The 18,773-nt window shown below is 43.0% G+C and overlaps 2 protein-coding genes across 3 annotated transcripts in view; one reads left to right on the forward strand and one right to left on the reverse strand.

The window, feature by feature from the left end:
• Window positions 1-15,436, forward strand: part of TP53BP2 (tumor protein p53 binding protein 2) — a 48,529-nt gene extending 33,093 nt beyond the window's left edge. For both annotated transcript variants that reach the window (XM_083733096.1, XM_083733097.1), the window contains exons 11-18: window positions 306-460; window positions 1,953-2,436; window positions 3,471-4,249; window positions 7,186-7,323; window positions 7,533-7,666; window positions 8,444-8,610; window positions 9,850-10,049; window positions 14,643-15,436. In XM_083733096.1, the coding sequence (XP_083589222.1) occupies window positions 306-460; window positions 1,953-2,436; window positions 3,471-4,249; window positions 7,186-7,323; window positions 7,533-7,666; window positions 8,444-8,610; window positions 9,850-10,049; window positions 14,643-14,684 (2,099 nt within the window). In that variant the 3' untranslated portion in view covers window positions 14,685-15,436. The remainder of the gene's footprint in view (window positions 1-305; window positions 461-1,952; window positions 2,437-3,470; window positions 4,250-7,185; window positions 7,324-7,532; window positions 7,667-8,443; window positions 8,611-9,849; window positions 10,050-14,642) is intronic.
• Window positions 15,437-16,076: 640 nt separating this feature from the next.
• Window positions 16,077-18,773, reverse strand: part of CAPN2 (calpain 2) — a 33,199-nt gene continuing 30,502 nt past the window's right edge. Inside the window, exons 20-21 of the mRNA XM_083733335.1 lie at window positions 18,587-18,645; window positions 16,077-17,276 (exon numbers count right to left, since the gene is read on the reverse strand). Coding sequence (XP_083589461.1) covers window positions 17,253-17,276; window positions 18,587-18,645 — 83 coding nt within the window. The 3' untranslated portion in view covers window positions 16,077-17,252. The remainder of the gene's footprint in view (window positions 17,277-18,586; window positions 18,646-18,773) is intronic.

Here is an 18,773-nt window from a genome sequence, read left to right on the forward strand (position 1 = left end):
TAACCTAATTTCCTAATGGAGCTGTGACAGTTCTCTGTTGATCCCTCTTCAGCTTAATGTTTTGACCCTTAAAGTTGTAAGAAGGCTGCTTGCACAGATGGCACCGGCTTCCAACTGGTCTGCTTTATTCGTGGCTGATATTATTATATGACACACACCTGGTCCATTTCTTATGAGAAGACAAGTGTTACTTCATGCAGAATCTTTTTAGCTGAGAAGTGTGCTTTTTTAAAAAAAAGGTTTTAGTTTTTTCAAAAGTATTACAAATGCTTACTTCAAATCTAACCTTCCTTTTGTCTTTTTAGTTGGTGAGGGAGATGTTCCTCTTAGAGAAAGGGAGAAAAAAGTACGCCCCTTTTCCATGTTTGATTCGGTTGACTCCAATGGAGCTGTTGGAGTGCCTACAACAGGTACACTGAGAAAAAACCAGAGCAGCGAAGACCTCCTGCGAGATGGCCAGGTATTTGGACGTATAGTGCCTTTTGAGTTGCAATCTGAATGTGCTCTCCAAGCATGCTTGAGAAGCCTCTAAAGCCATGTGCTACTGTGAACAGCGGTCATGAATTTATGCTAAACGTCTCAGTCACTTGTTAAGCTAGTATGATCTGCTGGGCATAATTAAAAACTTGATTTTAGATGAGCCAAAGATTCAGTGGCATATAATAACCACTCCCTTCTGTTCTCAACCTGTAAAAACTAGGATTGATAACAACAACAAAAAAGGCTCCTTTACAGGCTGGTGGTTCCTTACATGATTGAGAAAGGAAATTGTACCACCTGTCTACAGGGGCAAGGGAGGGAAAGTAAATATTTAAAAGAAGATTGTAGAAATATGAGAGAACCCCAGTAGTGCAGTTAGGTAATTTTAGTCTCTGGACTTAATGGTCTTCACTGGGTGTATCACTTTTTATGGCAACGTGCATTTATTTTAATTAACAAATACCCCATAACACAGTTCTCCAGGCAGTGTGTTATCTGACCTGCTTCAAAATGAAGCAGGTCATTTGAGGGGGGTTGCTCCTGGTTTTTTTGTTTTGTTTTGTTTTTTTACTGTTCATTAAGGCCCTGGACATTTGCTAAAAGATCTTCCCTGATGGCGATTTGGTGCATCTCATTTTAGTCTTTGGGTGGAGCCGATGTCAGATGCTGCCTCTTACATATCTGCTACCAATATCAGAACTGAGAAATAATTGGAAAGTTATCAAAAGTTATGTTGGAAATGGGAAAGTTATACTGTGAAAGTGTACCTTCTTAGGCTATACAATTCATGTTCAGGATTAGAAGTTGGTAATCTTAATAATTATTCATAAAGGAAACAGTTTATAAGAAGTAAATAAGGAGGCCAGATACAGAAAGGAAGTCTTTTATATTGTTGTTTGTATTGTTGTATGTTATGTTCACGTTTAACAAAGGTGGATTTGTGTATTGGGGGTGGGGGGCTTGTGTTGTAAATAAAATTCCAATAAAAATTTAAAAATAAAAAGGAGGTAGTAATAACTTGGCATAAGTAAAGGTAAAGTTACTCCTGACAGTTAGGTCCAGTCTCAGACGACTCTGGGGTTGTGCGCTCATTTCGCTCTATAGGCCGAGGGAGCTGGCGTTTGTCCACAGTTTCCAGGTCATGTGGCCAGCATGACTAAGCCGCTTCTAGCATGACTAAGCCGCTTCTGGCGAAGCGCACGGAAATGCCGTTTACCTTCCCGCCGGAGCGGTACCTATTGACGTGCTTTCGAACTGCTAGGTGGGCAGGAGCTGGGACCGAACAACAGGAGCTCACCTTGTCATGGGGATCCTGATCGGCAGGCCCTAGGCTCAGTGGTTTAGACCACAGCGCCACCCATGCAAACTCGTGTGTCTTTGATTTGCTGTTCTACAGCAGTTTGGCTTCTCCTTTGACCCCATCACTCTTTGAATAGATTTTCTATTTTCCTGACAATTTTTTTCTCTTACAGACTGGCGCTAAAAATGTGGCAAAAGTGCCGCCACCTGTTCCCACCAAACCAAAACAGATAAACTTACCTTACTTTGGCCAAGCTGGTCAGCTGCCTTCTCCAGATGTTAAGCCTGATGGTAATATCCAGAAGCTGCCTCTGGCAATTGCTGCTGCAGGAAACAAGCAGAAGCCACCAACCCAGCTAACTCCACCAGCATCTCAGCAGGCCCAGCAAAAGATCTGTGTGTCTCCAAGTGGCCTTCCTGCTAATCCGGACCTGACTCTTCTCAAGCAAGAGAGTCCTCCTGCGGCAGCTGTGAGGCCTTTCACCCCTCAGCCAGCCAAAGAGGCTCCCCTGCCACCTTTCCGAAAGCCGCAGACGGTTGCCGCAAGTTCAATCTATAGCATGTACACAAAGCAGCAGACTCCTGGGAAGAACTTCCAACAGGCAGTGCAGAGTGCACTGACAAGGGCACAGACCAGAGGACCCCATTTTCCAAGTGGTGAGCATTTGGTTTCACTTTGCTTTTCCAAAGCATGTCCGGCATGAGCGAGGAAATTTAGATTCTCTAAAGGGGTGTTGGGCCGGGGGGGGGGGGGAAGAGGCCACAGGATGAGAAGTCACTGCGAACCCAAGTGAGAATTCAAAGAGCCAGTATGTCTTTAAATAACCTGTTCTAGTTACACCAGCTTGCTCATATTTTCGGTGGGATCTAGAACAAGTTAGTGGTGCTTAAGCTCCTGGGAAGATCAGTATGGAAAGCTAGTAAAGTGGTAACGTAACATTTCCTTGCTGAAGGGTTTACTCCCCCTCCCCAATAACTATACAAATAAAATGTCCAAATTAAACTTATAACGTACGGCGCTTTCATATATGTTCATTCTGCTACAATGAAGTAATCAATATTGATGTGTTGCTTTTCATTTCATATTGATTACACAATATATAAAAAAAATGTCATTCCCTCTTAATACTCAAGTGGGGGTGGTTTGCTGGTTTGTTTGAAAGATGTGTGCTGTCAGGTGCAGATCTGAGTGACCCCCGTTTCTCCTAGAACTCTGCCGTGTAGCTCAGTGGGGGAGAAATAACTGCCCTTCCTACACTTGTATTGCTCAGATTCAGGGATTCCTGCCTTTTGAGCCTCTGTCAAAGAGCATTCTATAGTACTCTGTAGTGTTCTATAGTGTTACATTGCTTCTCTTTAGGCCTAACACGACTCCAGCTGGAATTGGAACGCTGTTGCCCAGTGCTAGGTTTAGGACTGACCAAATAGTGATGCCTCAGAGTACAACGCTTAGGCTGGGAGAGCACCATATTTTTGTTGCAGGTCCCCTACTTCTACATGCTTTTAATCATATTTATATGAAAAACTTTTTGGTCATATTAGCAATTTTGATACAAAACACGCTGGATTTGTGTTGATAAGTCTCATGTTGAAAAGTCTCACCTGTGTAATGTTTGTGCTCGTAGGTTTTGCATTTCCCTGTTCTTGCTGCCAAACTATTTACGGCTTCCTTTTTCTGATTTGTTCCTCAGTGTATGGAAAGCCAGTTATTGCTGGAGCCGGTCCCCCAAATCAACAGCAGCAGGCTGAGAATATTTATTCAACTACTCAAGGCAAGCCAGGCAGTCCAGAACCTGAAATGGAGACTACAGCTTCAGCCAGTGAAAACAATGAAACGGAGCGTATTCCTCGTCCACTCAGCCCAACAAAGCTGTTGCCTTTCTTGTCAAATCCTTACAGAAATCAAAGTGATGCAGATCTGGAAGCCCTTCGGAAGAAGCTATCCAACGCCCCAAGACCACTGAAGAAGCGTAGTTCTATTACTGAGCCAGAGGGTCCTAATGGCCCCAATATTCAAAAGCTCTTGTACCAGAGAACAACTCTGGCTGCTATGGAGACTATCTCTGCCCCATCCTACCCATCGAAGCAAACTTCCGTAGCTGCCGCTGAAAACTCAGCGGAAATCCCAAACCCTTATTTAAGCACAGAAGTGGCCAAAGAGTTAGTTCCTCCTTCACCTGAGCCAACTATTGCAGAAGAGGCAGAAACGCCAAATGCCGACCAGAACGCAGGGCCTCTTCCTCCGTCAGGCCTAGAGAGCGTTCCTGAGGGGATTTCTGACGACGTCGCCCTCGCTCCCCCTGAAATGGAAGAACCGAGTCTGGACGTTCCCTTGCCCATAGACATGTACATGGAGGAGTACCCGCCCTACCCACCGCCTCCCTACCCTTCAGGAGAACCAGAGAGTTTGGGAGAGGACTCGTTCAGCATGCAACCTCCCGAAGTCACGGGGCAGTTCTCTTTGCCACCTGTAAGTAAAAACAGTTCATCTTGGTCGTTTTAGGCACTTAACACTGAGGTGGTATATTGTGATGCTTCTCTGTAGACCAGGTGACGCAGGTCTGATGATTGCCCACCACACATTGCCGTGATGCATTATCTTTTAATTTCATTTGGTGGAAGCCCTGTTCCAACTCAGGTAAGGGAAAGATGTGCTTCGCTGTGTCCAGCGAATTGCTCTTCTTATTGCAGAACAAGTTTTAATTGTGATTCTTCGATACACCCACGGTAGACGCTGCTTTATGTAGCATCTCCTCTTGAAGCAGGTGCTGGGTTAATAATATTGGATATCCTCAGTGATGTTTCTGGGTTATCTTGTTGGAAATGCAAGCTACTAGGGAATAGTAAAGGTGAGAACCCGAAAGCATGCAAATGAGCTTCTTCATTCCTGCCCCTTTTCTTGCCAGCTTGCAGATGGCAAGACCGTTTGCTCCCTCAGAACCTTATTTGCTCCTGCATCCCACAATTATTTTTGCCACCTTTGTCTCTTTGGCTGAATATTTGACTATGTTCTGTTTGAGATTCGTTCTGGTATAGTCTTGTTAATGGCGTCCCTTCGTGTGTTACAAGAAGGTTGAAGCACAAAAATTTGTCATAGACCATTAGTTTGGAATGGGACGCGGCTGGTGCTGTGGGTTAAGCCACTTTGCCTAGGACTTGCTGATCAGAAGGTCGGAGGTTCAAATCCCCGCAGCGGGGTGAGCTCCCGTTGCTTGGTCCCTGCTCCTTCCCACCTAGCAGTTTGAAAGCACGTCAAAGTGCAAGTAGATAAATAGGGAAGGTAAACAGCATTTCTGTGCGCTGCTCTGGTTCGCCAGAAGCGGCTTAGTCATGCTGGCCACATGACCCGGAAGCTGTATGCCGGCTCCCTCGGCCATTAAAGCGAGATGAGTGCCGCAACCCCAGAGTCGGTCACGACTGGACCTAATGGTCAGGGGTCCCTTTACGTTTTATTAGTTTGGAATAGAGGGGAAAGATCTCCAAATTCCACCATGCTACACAGTTTTCATAGTCTAGGCTAGTTTGTTACCAGGGCCTGGACATACTGGACATTAATAATGCACTCCCAGAACGTGTTTTGCTTTGTGCCAGTTTTGAGTTGGTTGCCTGTGCAACTAGTATCTTGTGAAAGGATTCATGGGTTGTTGGAATTCTATCCATTAGGATGTTTCAAAGTTTGGCATTCTGTTGATTCTAGAGTAGTTGAAGAGAAGACGACATTGTGAGTCACGTCCTCCTCCCTTTTCACTATGTGCTGATGTCAGATTTGTAATGTATTCAGGTGGCACATGCAGTGCTCATTGGCAGCTGTTGCCCCACCCTTTTCACACAATGGGCCTTTGTCACATATCCTGTCTGTGTGCGTCGTGCTCATACACCAAGTCTCCGTTTCTTCTTTTTTACCCCACTTGGCATCTCCCACACTTTTGGGCCAGCTTCAACATTCATTCCTCCCACAGTTTTTGCCCTGCTGCTTTAAATCATCTAGCATGTTTTGGGACTGGATATAACTGCCCCTTGGAACTGCTATTTGAGCTGTGCCAGCATTATGTTAATAAGTAACCCCAGTCTAGCAACGTTGGTATTGACTGGTATTAATTGTGTACTTACACACACACACACACACACCAGTTTTTGCAAGAAAGTAGATTCTGCAAATAAGAGAAGAGTCACCCCACTCTCTCCTGTGGTGTGAATTGAACAAAAATAAACATGGTTCTTTTTTATCTTGACATTTAATAAAATTTACATATGCCTCTGAATAGTGTTTATTGCTGCTTCTCAACCAGCTGGGGATATCTGGTTACGAAATAAGTACTAAACACAGAAATCCTGAGTCCCTTCCAACTTTTTGGTTCTGTGATAGCGTGGCAGGATCTGAGCTGTATTTCAAGCAGCCAGGTCCCAATGGGCACAGGGTCTAAATCAGGGGTCAGCAAACTTTTTCAGCAGGGGGCCGGTCCACTGTCCCTCAGACCTTGTGGGAGGCTGGACTATATTTTGAAAAAAAATATGAATGAATTCCTATGCCCCACAAATAACCCAGAGACGCATTTTAAATAAAAGGACACATTCTACTCATGTAAAAACACGCTGATTCCTGGACCATCTGTGGGCCGGATTTAGAAGGTGATTGGGCCGGATCCAGCCCCCGGGCCTTAGGTTGCCTACCCATCGTCTAAATGGATCCCTTGACTCTTCCCTTTCCACCTCAAACCACAGTCATTCTTCTTGGCCCCACCCCTTCAAACTAAAAGACATTTTGATGAATATGGCAAACTCCCTTTGGCAAAGAAAAACATACATGGTAACTTTTTATTTGGCTTTGTTTGATTGTGTGTATTTACCTCTTTATCCCTCTGCTTCTTCTCGGCACCCTTTGTACCTTGCCTCTGCTTTCCTCATTCCAGCCATAATCTGGCATATATCGGTTAGTAGAGCATGAGACTCCTCATCTCATGGTTGTGGGTTCATGCCCCACGTTGGGCAAAAGATTCCTTCATTTGCAGGGGGTTGGACCCTCATGGTCCCTTCCAGGTCTACAATTCGATGATTATGGCAGCGACTCCCTATTGCTCACATTGCTGTGCTCCTCCCTTTCTCGAAACCGCTTGTGTCTAGGACTCTAGGAGCCCTGTTTGGACGTGGTTTACGGATAACAATGATTACATTTGGGAAATATTTCTGAGGGTGGAGTATGCAAACTTCTTTTTATCCAATTGAGGCGTTTCCTTTTATCAAATTGAGATTTTCAGCACAATACTATTATTGTTTATTGTAAATCAAAGCTTTTAGATTCCCAAGGAGATGGAATTGTGCTAATTGTATCAGTTGTTAATCATTTTGCATTTTTTCCCCCATTGCAAAAAGCCCCTACAAACTATTTTGCCGTCTTTTCCTCTCCAGGGCAAGAGGACCAATTTGCGCAAAGTTGGCTCAGACAGGATTGCCCATGGAATGCGGGTGAAATTCAACCCCCTTGCTTTGCTTCTGGATTCCTCCCTTGAAGGAGAATTTGACCTTGTTCAGCGGATCATCTACGAGGTATGAATTCCATGTCTCCCCATATTGAGGGCTAAAGCTGCATGAATTCTTGGTTACAGCCATTCAAGAAACGGTATAGGAGAGCTCCACGTTTGAACACTTTCAGATGGTAGTAGAGTTACACCAACAAACTGGGAAGTATGAAAAGGCACTGGGATTAATGGAAATCTTAAACTTAGCACCCAGTGTCTCTTTTTCTCTCTCTACAGGTTGAAGATCCCAGCTTGCCCAATGATGAGGGCATCACTGCACTTCACAATGCTGTGTGTGCTGGCCATACAGAGATCGTGAAATTCCTGGTCCAGTTTGGTGTCAACGTAAATGCTGCAGATAGTGATGGATGGTAAGGACAATTTTTGGCTTCTTAACAGAGCATTCCAACCTGACGGTTCTTACGCTGTTCAGGTTAGCATTCAGATATGACAATCCCACTAATATTGCTGCTTTTCTTGTGTTTTTTGTTCCGTTTCCTGGAGGGGAGGAGTGGGCACCAGTCGAACAGAATAGTTGGTGGTCTGAACAGCTCTGGAATGAAGCTCTGGGTCAGACTTTTGTCTTCTGTCTGAACCGGTGTTTCCCCAATCCTTGGGTCTCTAGCTGTTTTTTCAGACTGCAATTCCCATCATCCCTGACTGCTGGTCTTGCTAGCCAGGGCTGATGGGAGTTGTAGTCCCAAAACAGCTGGAGACCCAATGTTGGGGAAACACTGAAGGGATGTTTGGGATTATAGATGGCAAAAGTGTGTCTCTTCAAGTTGAAATTGGATATTATAGAATGAATGCATGAAAGTGGGTGCCCATTTTGGACACTTGAAGTAGTTGTTGGTAAGAGGAAGTGATGAAGCTCATTGGTAGAGCATCTGCTTTGCATGTAGAAGGTTCGAGGCTCAATCCCTGGCATCTCCAGGTAGAGAGAGAGAGAGAGAGAGAGAGAGAGAGAGAGAGAGAGATTTGAAGCCCTGGAGAGCCTCTGCCTGTCAACATATAGAACACTGAGCTGTCCTAAGAATCAGAAATTCCTCCCCCGCCACCAAGCTTTAATTTCCCTATTTTTTCACATTTTAATAGTCGAAGGCAGTCAGAACATTCTGTCACTTTTGCTTCCTCCTTGCAATCCCCAGGACGCCACTGCACTGTGCAGCATCTTGCAATAACGTCCAAGTGTGCAAATTCTTGGTGGAATCGGGTGCTGCTGTTTTTGCCACAACCTACAGTGACCTGCAGACTGCGGCAGACAAGTGTGAAGAAATGGAAGAAGGCTACACGCAGTGCTCCCAGTTTCTTTATGGTATGTACTAATGCGGTGTTCTGTTTAAGACTGTTGGATTAGAACCACAGAGACCAGGGTTCAAAGCTACACTCAGCTGTGGAGTTGACTGGCTTAGGGAAGGTCAAGATAAACAGAGGGATCTTCCTACTGTTGGTGAAAGCAATCCAAAGTAGGTGCATGGCTTTTTTCTTATTTCTTATGGAGAACGTTCCATAATAGTGGACATCACAACAGAAAAGTCCTTTCTCCAGATTCCCACTAATCTGGAATTGCTTTTATGTGGTTTTCCTCCATGGGTTTAGAAGCCAAAGAATAAGGATTGCTTCTGTTCCGATTTCTGGATCGATCAAGCATGCCAAGTCCCTGGCCTCTAGTAATGTAGTTTACCAAATATAACCTTAGTTGGTTAAAAACAAAAAAAACATTATTTGGTCCTCTTTTGTTTTCTCATAACTTCTTCATGGACAACAATTATTGGTCTCTTCTTTATTTTTTTAAGGTTACTACGTTTACTTTGGACAGTTTTTGGACACAATTTTTTACTTTGTAGAAGCAACAACAACACAGATGGTGTGCTAATTGTTGCTGTTTTAGGAAGTCTTTTCACATGCTTTCCAGATAGGAGATTTCACCCCCCCCCCCCCGCACTTTGTGTTTCTTTCTAGTTAGTGTATTGCTCCATTAATTGGTTGGAAACTCCCTACAGCCTTTTGGAAAAGCTCTATTAGGTTTACAACTAGCACAAAGATTAGAATGGTCTTACCTCTGTTTACAGTTAATGGAAAGACCACAGCAAACTACAGTTCCCATAAAAAAGGTACCCCTGCCCATACGGGCCAGTTTTGACAGACTCTAGGGTTGTGCGCTCATCTCACTCTAGAGGCCGGGAGCCAGTGCTGTCCGCGGACACTTCTAGGTCACGTGGCCAGCGTGATGAAGCTGCGCTGGAGAACCGGCACCAGAACAGCACACGGAAACGCCGTTTACCTTCCCGCTATAAAGCGGTACCTATTTATCTACTTGCACTTAAGGGTGCTTTCGAACTGCTAGGTGGGCAGGAGCTGGAACCGAACGACGGGAGCTCACCCCGCTGCGGGGATTCAAACCGCCAACCATGCGATCGGCAAGTCCTAGGCACTGAGGTTTTACCCACAGCGCCACCCGGGTCCCTATTGGACGCAGTTCCCATATTGGAGTATTAAAATGAAGAAATGTTTTGTTACGAATCAGTTGCTTAGTACTCTTTCTGCATTGCAGGAGTGCAAGAGAAAATGGGAATAATGAACAAAGGAGTTGTGTATGCTCTCTGGGATTATGAAGCTCAGAACGATGACGAACTGTCCATGAAAGGAGGAGACTGCATGATGGTTCTTCGCCGGGAAGATGAAGAAGAAATAGAGTGGTGGTGGGCACAGCTGAACGACAAAGAAGGATATGTGCCACGTAATTTACTTGGGGTAAGTAAAAATTAGCATCAGAACCATTGCAAAGCATTTGTAACCATTACTTGCACCATTTGGCTTTATAACTCGTCTGCCTCTGTTTGTGTCCACATAATAACCCTGTGAAGTAGGTTAGGATGTATCCCATAATGGCAGCAATGCACTTGAATTATGATCTTCCAAGTTTCAGGACTTCAATACTGATGGACTCTTGATATCTTTTCACTAGGGTGTTATAGGCTGAGGGTATACTTCTCCATCTTTTTGAGCAAATGTCTGTTTCTTCTTGTGGTGCAAAAGTGCTCTGTAATTAGCCAGTAAAAGAAACAGGGCTTTTGGGAGGCTTCCTAGTCATGTGATCTTACCTAGAAAGTTTCCTTCCTGCTTCTTCTGCTTAAATCTTGACATGCTTGCAGATTGAGGAGAGTTTTGCTTATGTGTTTATACGGGTTTTTTTTTTTTTTTTTTTTTTAAAAAGTGGCTTCCTTGTATTTTCTAATCATTTTGAGGACAAGTAAAAGTTTCATAACAAGTTACAAGCCATTCTTTACAGGGAGAACTGTGTTTTGAGCTCTTTTCTTCCCTTTTCTTTTCTTCAATTTGCTGTCCTTGCAGCAATGTGGCAAATCTCTTTGGACTATATTTTCCATTTATATCATTCTGTGCCTCCACAATACAGTAAGACAGTAGCAGATGGACTTTGGCATCACTTTATTTCTAAGTCCTCTCTTTGTTAATCTTTTTATACATGTCTAGTATCTCTGGTCTGGCAGATAATCCGTCAGTGCTGGTAGGGTCTTAACTTGTCTTGGTTTCAGCTGATTGATATTTGATTCCTGGCAGAGCTACATCCTCAAAACAGATAATTCATGTGTTCACAAACCTGAACATTTTCAAAAGCCAGCTTTGAAGGATTGGAATCCTTGTTCTTTCAAAATCAGCTTTATAATTGAATCTCTTCTCATCCTTGTATTTGTCAGAAATATTGCTCTGCTGGTGCTTATCTGTGCTTAAAATGACTTTCACCAAACGTATCTTTAGAACTCTTAAGAACAGTCTCCCCCCTTCAAACAACTATTGCTAATATTGTGCAGATAACATGTTAGTATTTTTATAAAATATTTTGACATTCTTGTTTTTCCAACCCATAGTCCTCCCTGGTTAAGCCTTTTGCCTCATTACTGATTGATAATTTAGGGAAGCAAACACTCCATAAAGCGTCGTAATAATGAATTATGGCTGCTGGATGAAGGCCATTGAAGTAGAGGTGTATTTATAGCAGTGTTGCCCCTGGGCAGAAGAGACCTGCTGCTCCCACCATTTTTCACCATGCCAAGACAGGTGAGGGAGGAGGCTCAGGTGAGGGAAGGTTTGCTGTATATTGCAGGGCTGCCTCCTGATTCTGTGGCTGTCTCTTCAGTAGCTGCTGCCCAGGCATCTTGCTCACATCCAAGCCAGTCTACCAGCCATCCCTGCACTGCTGGTTGCAGCCTTTTTCTCTCCCCGGTTCAGGGCAAGGAAGGAGATCCTACCACCCTAGACTCTATCTATCCTAATGGTGGCAGTGGGGCGACTCAAAGTAAAATAAACCAAACATGGCAAGGAGACTGGAGCTCACATGTCAACCTGCCCAGACTGGAGCCCTATTGCATGCTCACTGGCCAGAAAAACACTGCCAACCAGCCAATCGGATGGGGATTCTGTTCACCATCATCACCACACCTCCTTCTCCCCATACAGTTTTATTCCCTTTTCTGTGCCAGCAAAAAAAGCAAAAGTCCTCTTGCACCATCTGAAAGGAGGCTACTAATCCCCACAGTGCCCCAGAATGCTTGCTGCTGCCTGTCCCCATTGGCTGCCCTGGGGAGCTGCCCAGTTTGCCCTCCTGTTAATACATCTCTGCATAGCAGCACTGCTGTTTTTTGTGCTATAGCAATAGACCAAAACAAAGTAAGGCACAAGGAACCCCTGCAAAAAGCCAAACAAGCTTTAAAATAAGAAATGGGTTATGCCCATTTTAATGCACTGTCTACTAAAGCAGTGGTTGACAGCTGAAAGTGGCCTGCAAATGAGTCTCTTGCTGTTGTATCAGTTTATGCTTCTAGAATGATTGTCCAGGGCTAAAAGTCTGAAAACACTTCGCTTAAGATCTCTGCAGATAAGTGGAAGTGCCAGGCTGTACCAATCGTGTTTTTTTAAATGAGCGCGCTGCCGCTAAGTTTTCGGGTCTTACAGTTAGCACATGATCTGCTCTTAGAGGGCTTGCCAGCCAAGCTACTTGTCCATCACAGCGTTAAGGTGGGATTTTGCTCTGAGATCACAATACATTTGCTACTCCCAGCCCAACCGTGTAACATTTTGGTTCCTGCCGTAGAGCTCCAAGATACTAAACTAGTTTGGTATTTGAATGTCAGCTTTGCTTTAGTGCTTCCACTTACTGTTGAGCATTCTTAGTGAAATGCTCTAGCCATTTTCATGAAATGTTGAGATGTTGAGTGACATTCACTTCAAGATACTTAGCCAACAGGAGGATAGCAGTTTTATTGTATCTTCTTGGGATTTCTCATAACTACTTTCCCATTTGATGCTGATATGCATTTCCGGAGTCCAGGTAAGCATGCCCTACAATCAGAGCAACTTAATAGACATGCCTGGAAATGCCCTTCTCTGCAAATGGAGGGTAAAAGGTAATTGCATCTAATTGGTTTTGCCTGTGGCGTTTCTCCTGTGATTTCAGCAGACCTCAGCTCCTGAGGAAGAAACTTTTTTTCTGCATGGAGAATATGCGGGAAGCAAAGGAGATGTGGTTTCTTAAATTTCCCTTTGGGCTTGTGTCAAAGACATCAGCTTTCACCTTTTACAAAAACCTGTCACAAGGCAAAAACATACTCCAGACTCCCAGATTCTCTGCAGATGAAGTGCTTAGCTCCTAAGGCAACCCAAAATTGTGCACTTCTGAGTGTGTTCAAGGAGTCTGTCCCATGTACCAAGGACCAAAACAGGGGGGTAAGCAGCCAATTTTGGACAGCATCTAACTTACACATCCTGTCAGCACAAGGATTTGCGCTTCTGCAATGTACCCTTCCCCTCTGTTTTAGGGGTTTCTCCAACTGTCTGGAGCAGATTTGGGGCGGCATGCATGTGGGAAATTTGGCTGCGCAAATGTAAATCCGTGTGCTGATGGGACATGTTATTTGGATACTGTTCATTGTTGTTAGTATGGACTGTTCAACCCCACTTGGATCAGTTGGCTCCAAGGTGGTCCAAATGAAATAAAAGGGACTGTGTGCAAGAGAACTTGATGTACAGTGGTACCTCGGGTTAAGTACTTAATTTGTTCTGAAGGTCCATTCTTAACCTGAAACTGTTCTTAACCTGAAGCACCACTTTAGCTAATGGGGCCTCCTGCTGCCGCTGTGCCGCCGGAGCATGACTTCTGTTCTCATCCTGAAGCAAAGTTCTTAACCCGAGGTAATATTTCTGGGTTAGCGGAGTCTGTAACCTGAAGCGTATGCAACCCGAGGTACCACTGTATAACTATTTATTGCATCATCAGTACTCATAGTGCTTTGCAGAGTACAGGGTCAAGAAGAAGAGGAGTGCATAAACAAGAAAAGGGTATGCAGTTTCCCACTAGCAGAGCACCTCTTGCCTTGAGGTGGTTTAATAAAGAATTTTTTTAAGGGAAGGGCAAGCCCTGCTATGTAAAGAGGCTGGTCAGATCAAGGCATGACACATGGCAAACTAACACCCACTTCCCTTCAAAGAACAAGAAAGTGGGCAAAGCCCAAGGTGGTCGTGGGAGAATGCATGTTGCCTTGCCTTGTACCTGCCACCCTGTTCCATTCAGAGCAGTTTCAAAAGTCAGTATGGCAACTTTTTTAGTATGCAGCCCTGCAGCAAAGAGGATTTCCCTCTCCTTCCTCCTGTGGAGGAATATAAATAGCTAGGAGTGCTGCCAAGCCCAGCTGCTCCCTTCTTTTCCTTCTGTCACTAAAGAAGGTGGTCGAGAGGTAGCAGGCCTAATATGTAGACATGGTTGCCAAGGGCTGCCCCAAAAGGCCTCACGGGCCGCATACAGCCCTTGAGTTGTGTGTTGGACCACCCTGATATGAAGCATTGCTTCTGCTATTCATACCCACTTGGCTGCGGCTAGCAATTGATGCTGGCCTGTAGGATGTGAAGGTTCCCTGGAGTTGGCAGCAATTTTAAAAAAGTGAATTGGTAGATCAGTAGGAATTGCTATGGCAACGTATGTTTTTTTACAAAATATAAATTGCACAGTAAAATAGGCACAGATCCTGTTGATCTATTCCTTTTCATACAGGTAACTCACGAGTTAACGTGCATTTAACTTGTATGCATTCATCTTTATATGCTTGGCAATGAGAAATAAAAAGGGGCTGGGAAGCGTTTGTAGCAGGAAAGACTTTGGCAATCCCACCCACCATTGAGCTCCATGTGTTTTGACTCTATGTGATGTTGGCTTTATGTGCTATCCCTGGAATGTAACCCCAGCATAAGTTGAGAGTCACCTGTATTCAGGATTTGTTAAGCACGTCTTACGTACCTTGAATTGCTTATTTTATTCTCTTTCTCCCTCCCCAGCTCTACCCAAGGATTAAGCCAAGGCAAAGAAGCTTGGCGTGAAAACATTTTGAACCGATTTTATGAAGTACCAGCCGCAGGACGAGTTTATCCTTCTTACGGAAGAGAATGCATTCTTTGTGGGTTTGCGCCAATCTCGGGAGACATTTCTATTTACAGTGTGATATGAAAGCAATACTGAGTGTGCTTTGAAAACAGATGAAGGATAGAGTGCATTCACAAGTGGCGGGAGACATTCCCCAATCTGGAATGCGACTTTCAAGCAAATGGATTTAGCTCCATTTAGGTAAACTAAGCCCTATTGGTCAGTCGCTGCCCTTTTTGCCTCTGCAGGTGGCTCCCCCCTAATGCTAATGTACCAGCAAGAACCAATCATTGCTCATCTAGACAGGTGTTCTCTTGCTCCTCTGGTTCCCTTCTCTAAAAAAGGGCCCAGTGCAAGTTAACCAAGCTTTTCATACAGAAACAAATAATGAACATTCTGCTTACGGAATGTATTTTAGTAGCCGAGTTAATGGTGTGAAAATGACATAATGCATCTTAATAAATAAGGAACCTAAATTCAGTTTTGAGCAATAACTTTCAAGGGCAGTAGCATTTTAGGATTTCCAAAGTATTTGAAATGTGTTATACTGCAAGTAATGTAGTTTCTATAGTGTTTTTTAAAATAAATCTTGTCTGTGTTTTGTAACTTGAGCGTTCGATATAGAAAACCTGTGTACTCTACATCTCACAAATTTTGTTATAACTATCTTTTTATTCTTAACTGTGATTAAATTTTTGCTTCAGAAATACCAATTTGTCTGGTGTCAGCTTTTAACACTCTGCTTCACAAGGCTTCTGTCATTGAGCTGCCCTCCATGTGCTGACAGGGGCACATGAAAGAGAGACTACAGTTCGTGACCCCTTATACAGTCAGCATTCTGTGGTTATTAGGTTTGGAAGATGTTCTCTCTGACCTGCAATTTCTATAAATTGCACTGCGCCTCGTATCTAAGCCATGTTGGTTTATCCCAAATTGATTAGTTTACACTGCTAACATTGAGATTTTTTAAAATATGTTTACAAAGAAAACCCCTTGTATCAAAATTGTTTACTTGTATTGGCAATAACCTGCCTGCTTGAATGATGATCTTCCAAGCTTCAGGACTCGATAACTACAATATTGATGGCCTCTTGATAGCTTTTCACTAGGGTGTTATATAGGCTGTGAGGGTATTGTGCTGACTCCTCAGTCTTGTTTAGCAAACTTCTACTTCTTCTTGGTGTTCAAAAGTGCTCAGTTAATTAGCCAGTAAAAGAAACCAGGTTTTTGGAAGGCTTCCTAGTCATGTGATCTTACCCAGAAAGTTTTCTTCCTGCTTCTTCTGCTTAAATCTTGGCATGCCTGCAGATTGAGGATTTTTAAAGTGATTTTATCTTCTGGAGCACAAATTACTTTAGAAATTATTTGATTTACAAATTGGAAAACCAAACACGTTCTTGCATGTCATTTCAAAACTGATTGTGGCGTGTTAACAATTTTGTTAGCGGAACAACATATTGGATTAACAGCAAATTGAACAGGTCAGCTGCCCTCTGTAAATCCATACCTTGGATATGGCCTTTGCCTTGGTATGTGATGTGTGAACCCTCTAGCATTTGTAAGAACGCTATCAAATCTTGAAAATATCATGCGCCATACTTTTCTGAAATGGCTGATTTATCACTGTCTACACATTACAGCAGTAGACACCCTGATGCTATGTAATCCTAAGGAATTTACACAATTCTCAGCAGTTTAAATGTTGCTAGTGGACTTTATAATTACCTTTTAAAATTCCCATGTATTAGGGGAATGTAAGCATCTTTCAGTCAATAGTTCATTTAGTTGTAGTATGCATAAGGGAAGCATACATTTTATAATGATGATTTTCTGAATGGCTGCTGATATGGATCCAACTGGTAGCAAATTTGCTCATGGTGATCAAGTGCAGACTTCTTGATTTCATTAAAGCTATGAAGATGTCTTGCTGATCAAACGAAGAATATTGTTACTTCACTTAAGAACCATCATTCCACATTTTCTTTTTTTAAAAAAGTTTGGGATTTAAATATCATCTGGTGAAAACTAAAGTTGGTATAATGCATGTAATATTTGGCACGAAACTGATTTTAGTTGCTTAGTTCAAGTAGCATTCTTAAATACTGTACTTGGGCTTGGAAAGTGAAGTTGATGGTGTAAGTTTATTGCTCAGCATCTTGAGGATGCATCTTCAGATGTTTAGGTTCTTATAATTCTGAATAATTGTAGGCTGAATGACAAATGCTCCATGTTGCCATTTAAAAGAAGACTGCTACTCATCAGCTTTCATTTAAAACTAACTTCTTGAAATTAGCAAACATAAGCAAATTAGCTCAAGCAAATAAAATAGAATTACATAAAAAGTTAAAAGCTTGTATAAGTAACTTCCACGGTGTGCTCATTTTGCTTTTTCAGTATTCTCTTGCTTAGCAGCTTCATTCATAAATATAAGATATGCAGTAGCTTTTTTCTGCTAACGCTCCATTTTGGTCTTGGATTGATGTTCACGTTCCTAGGAGAATCTTCAGCTGAGGCTCATGGCTTCTTCATATGATAGTAAAACACACCCACTATGGGACAGAAAGAAAAACATGTTACAAACAAGTGTCCCTCCGCCCTCTTGGAATATATTCCGTGAAGCTAGACCAAATTTAGTATGTGTTTCGTAAAAGGAAGTTATCTATCCGCAAAAAGCACTTGAGGCTAAAAGAGGAAGTGAAATTCACTCTATAGAAAAAGTTGTTGGCAGCTTCGCTTCTGAGAATGAAAGAATGAAAGAAAAGAATGAACACTAACCCCTCTTGGTGTTTTATTCCTATGTAATGAGGACTTTACAATATATCAGATGACACTGGCTGTGGTGTTATCCTGCCAAAAGGCTACATGTTGCTCAGTTCACACACAGTTTTGGAATTGTTAGCCTGCTCCCAGATATAGTGGATAATGAAAAATATATCAGGAGTAGGAAATGTACTACTGCACCCCTAAAATGATTAATAAATGAGCTGCAAATCTGCCAGCATATGAGTGACTTCTACCATTAGGTTGCTTGTTCAGACACAGAGAAAGCATTAAATTTGGCTGAGGCAGCTCTGCAATGGACTCAGTAATTTTATGTATCTGGTCCATGTATGTTCACATGCTGCTTCCATATGATCCAAGGGAAAACACAAGATGGAGAACGTTTGCATGTAAGCTATATACTGCTGTTTCTGCCTGTGTGAGTCGGCTGAAGTCCCGAATTGTTTTTCCCTTGGTGCATCTGCAGAAGTACAATCAGGAAGCGCTTGTAAAAGCCAGTTCACATGCTTTTGTCTTCAGAGATGCAGGGGCACCATTTTTCATCTGCCACATTATGTTTCAGGAGGAAGTACATATAAAGCAGCAGTACACAAATTCCACCAGTGTACTTATTCTACATACATCTGACCAAGGGTGATGGTGTGTTAGTGCTTCATAAATCACTTCAAACCTGCAAGGGTGTCCTGTATGCAAAACGAGGTTGAAGGAGTGTGTACCCTGGCCCAAGGCTCATTGGTGCCTGTTCATGTCCCTGATTATATTGAACCAGCAGTTCAATAGTTGCAGGGAAATCTTAAACCTTGTGCAAAATCTACTGCCCTGTGCTTTTGAGAACACAAACATCATTTTCTTTCCAAGTGATCATTAGCTCTGGGTGAAAATGTGTTCCTCTCTGCTGGATGTTCCTGGAAATTTGGTAAAAAAGAAATAAAAAGTATCTAGTGTCTAGCCTGTATGCCAAATACTGTACATATCTAGATTGCAAATTGCAAACAAAAGCTTTGCAGTTCTTCCTCTGAAGTGACTCTAGCCTCTGCTAGAATTGTGCTTTTGGATCTTGATAGGAGGAATAACTTACAGTGACAAGATTCATCTGTATCATTCCTGTTTTCTCAGTATCCAGTTTCTTAAATATCTCTGCATAGAGAGGAGAGAGAAAGAAGAGCAGAGTATTAATAACAAAGTGGAGGCTTCCCGGAAAAGACAAAGCAGCAGTGAAAGTTTTCAGCATGAGAAATAAGGGTGAGAGCTGCAAGTTCATCATC

Source organism: Podarcis gaigeae (assembly GCF_964106915.1).
Source record: "Podarcis gaigeae genome assembly, chromosome: 3".
NCBI classification, from domain to species: domain Eukaryota; kingdom Metazoa; phylum Chordata; class Lepidosauria; order Squamata; family Lacertidae; genus Podarcis; species Podarcis gaigeae.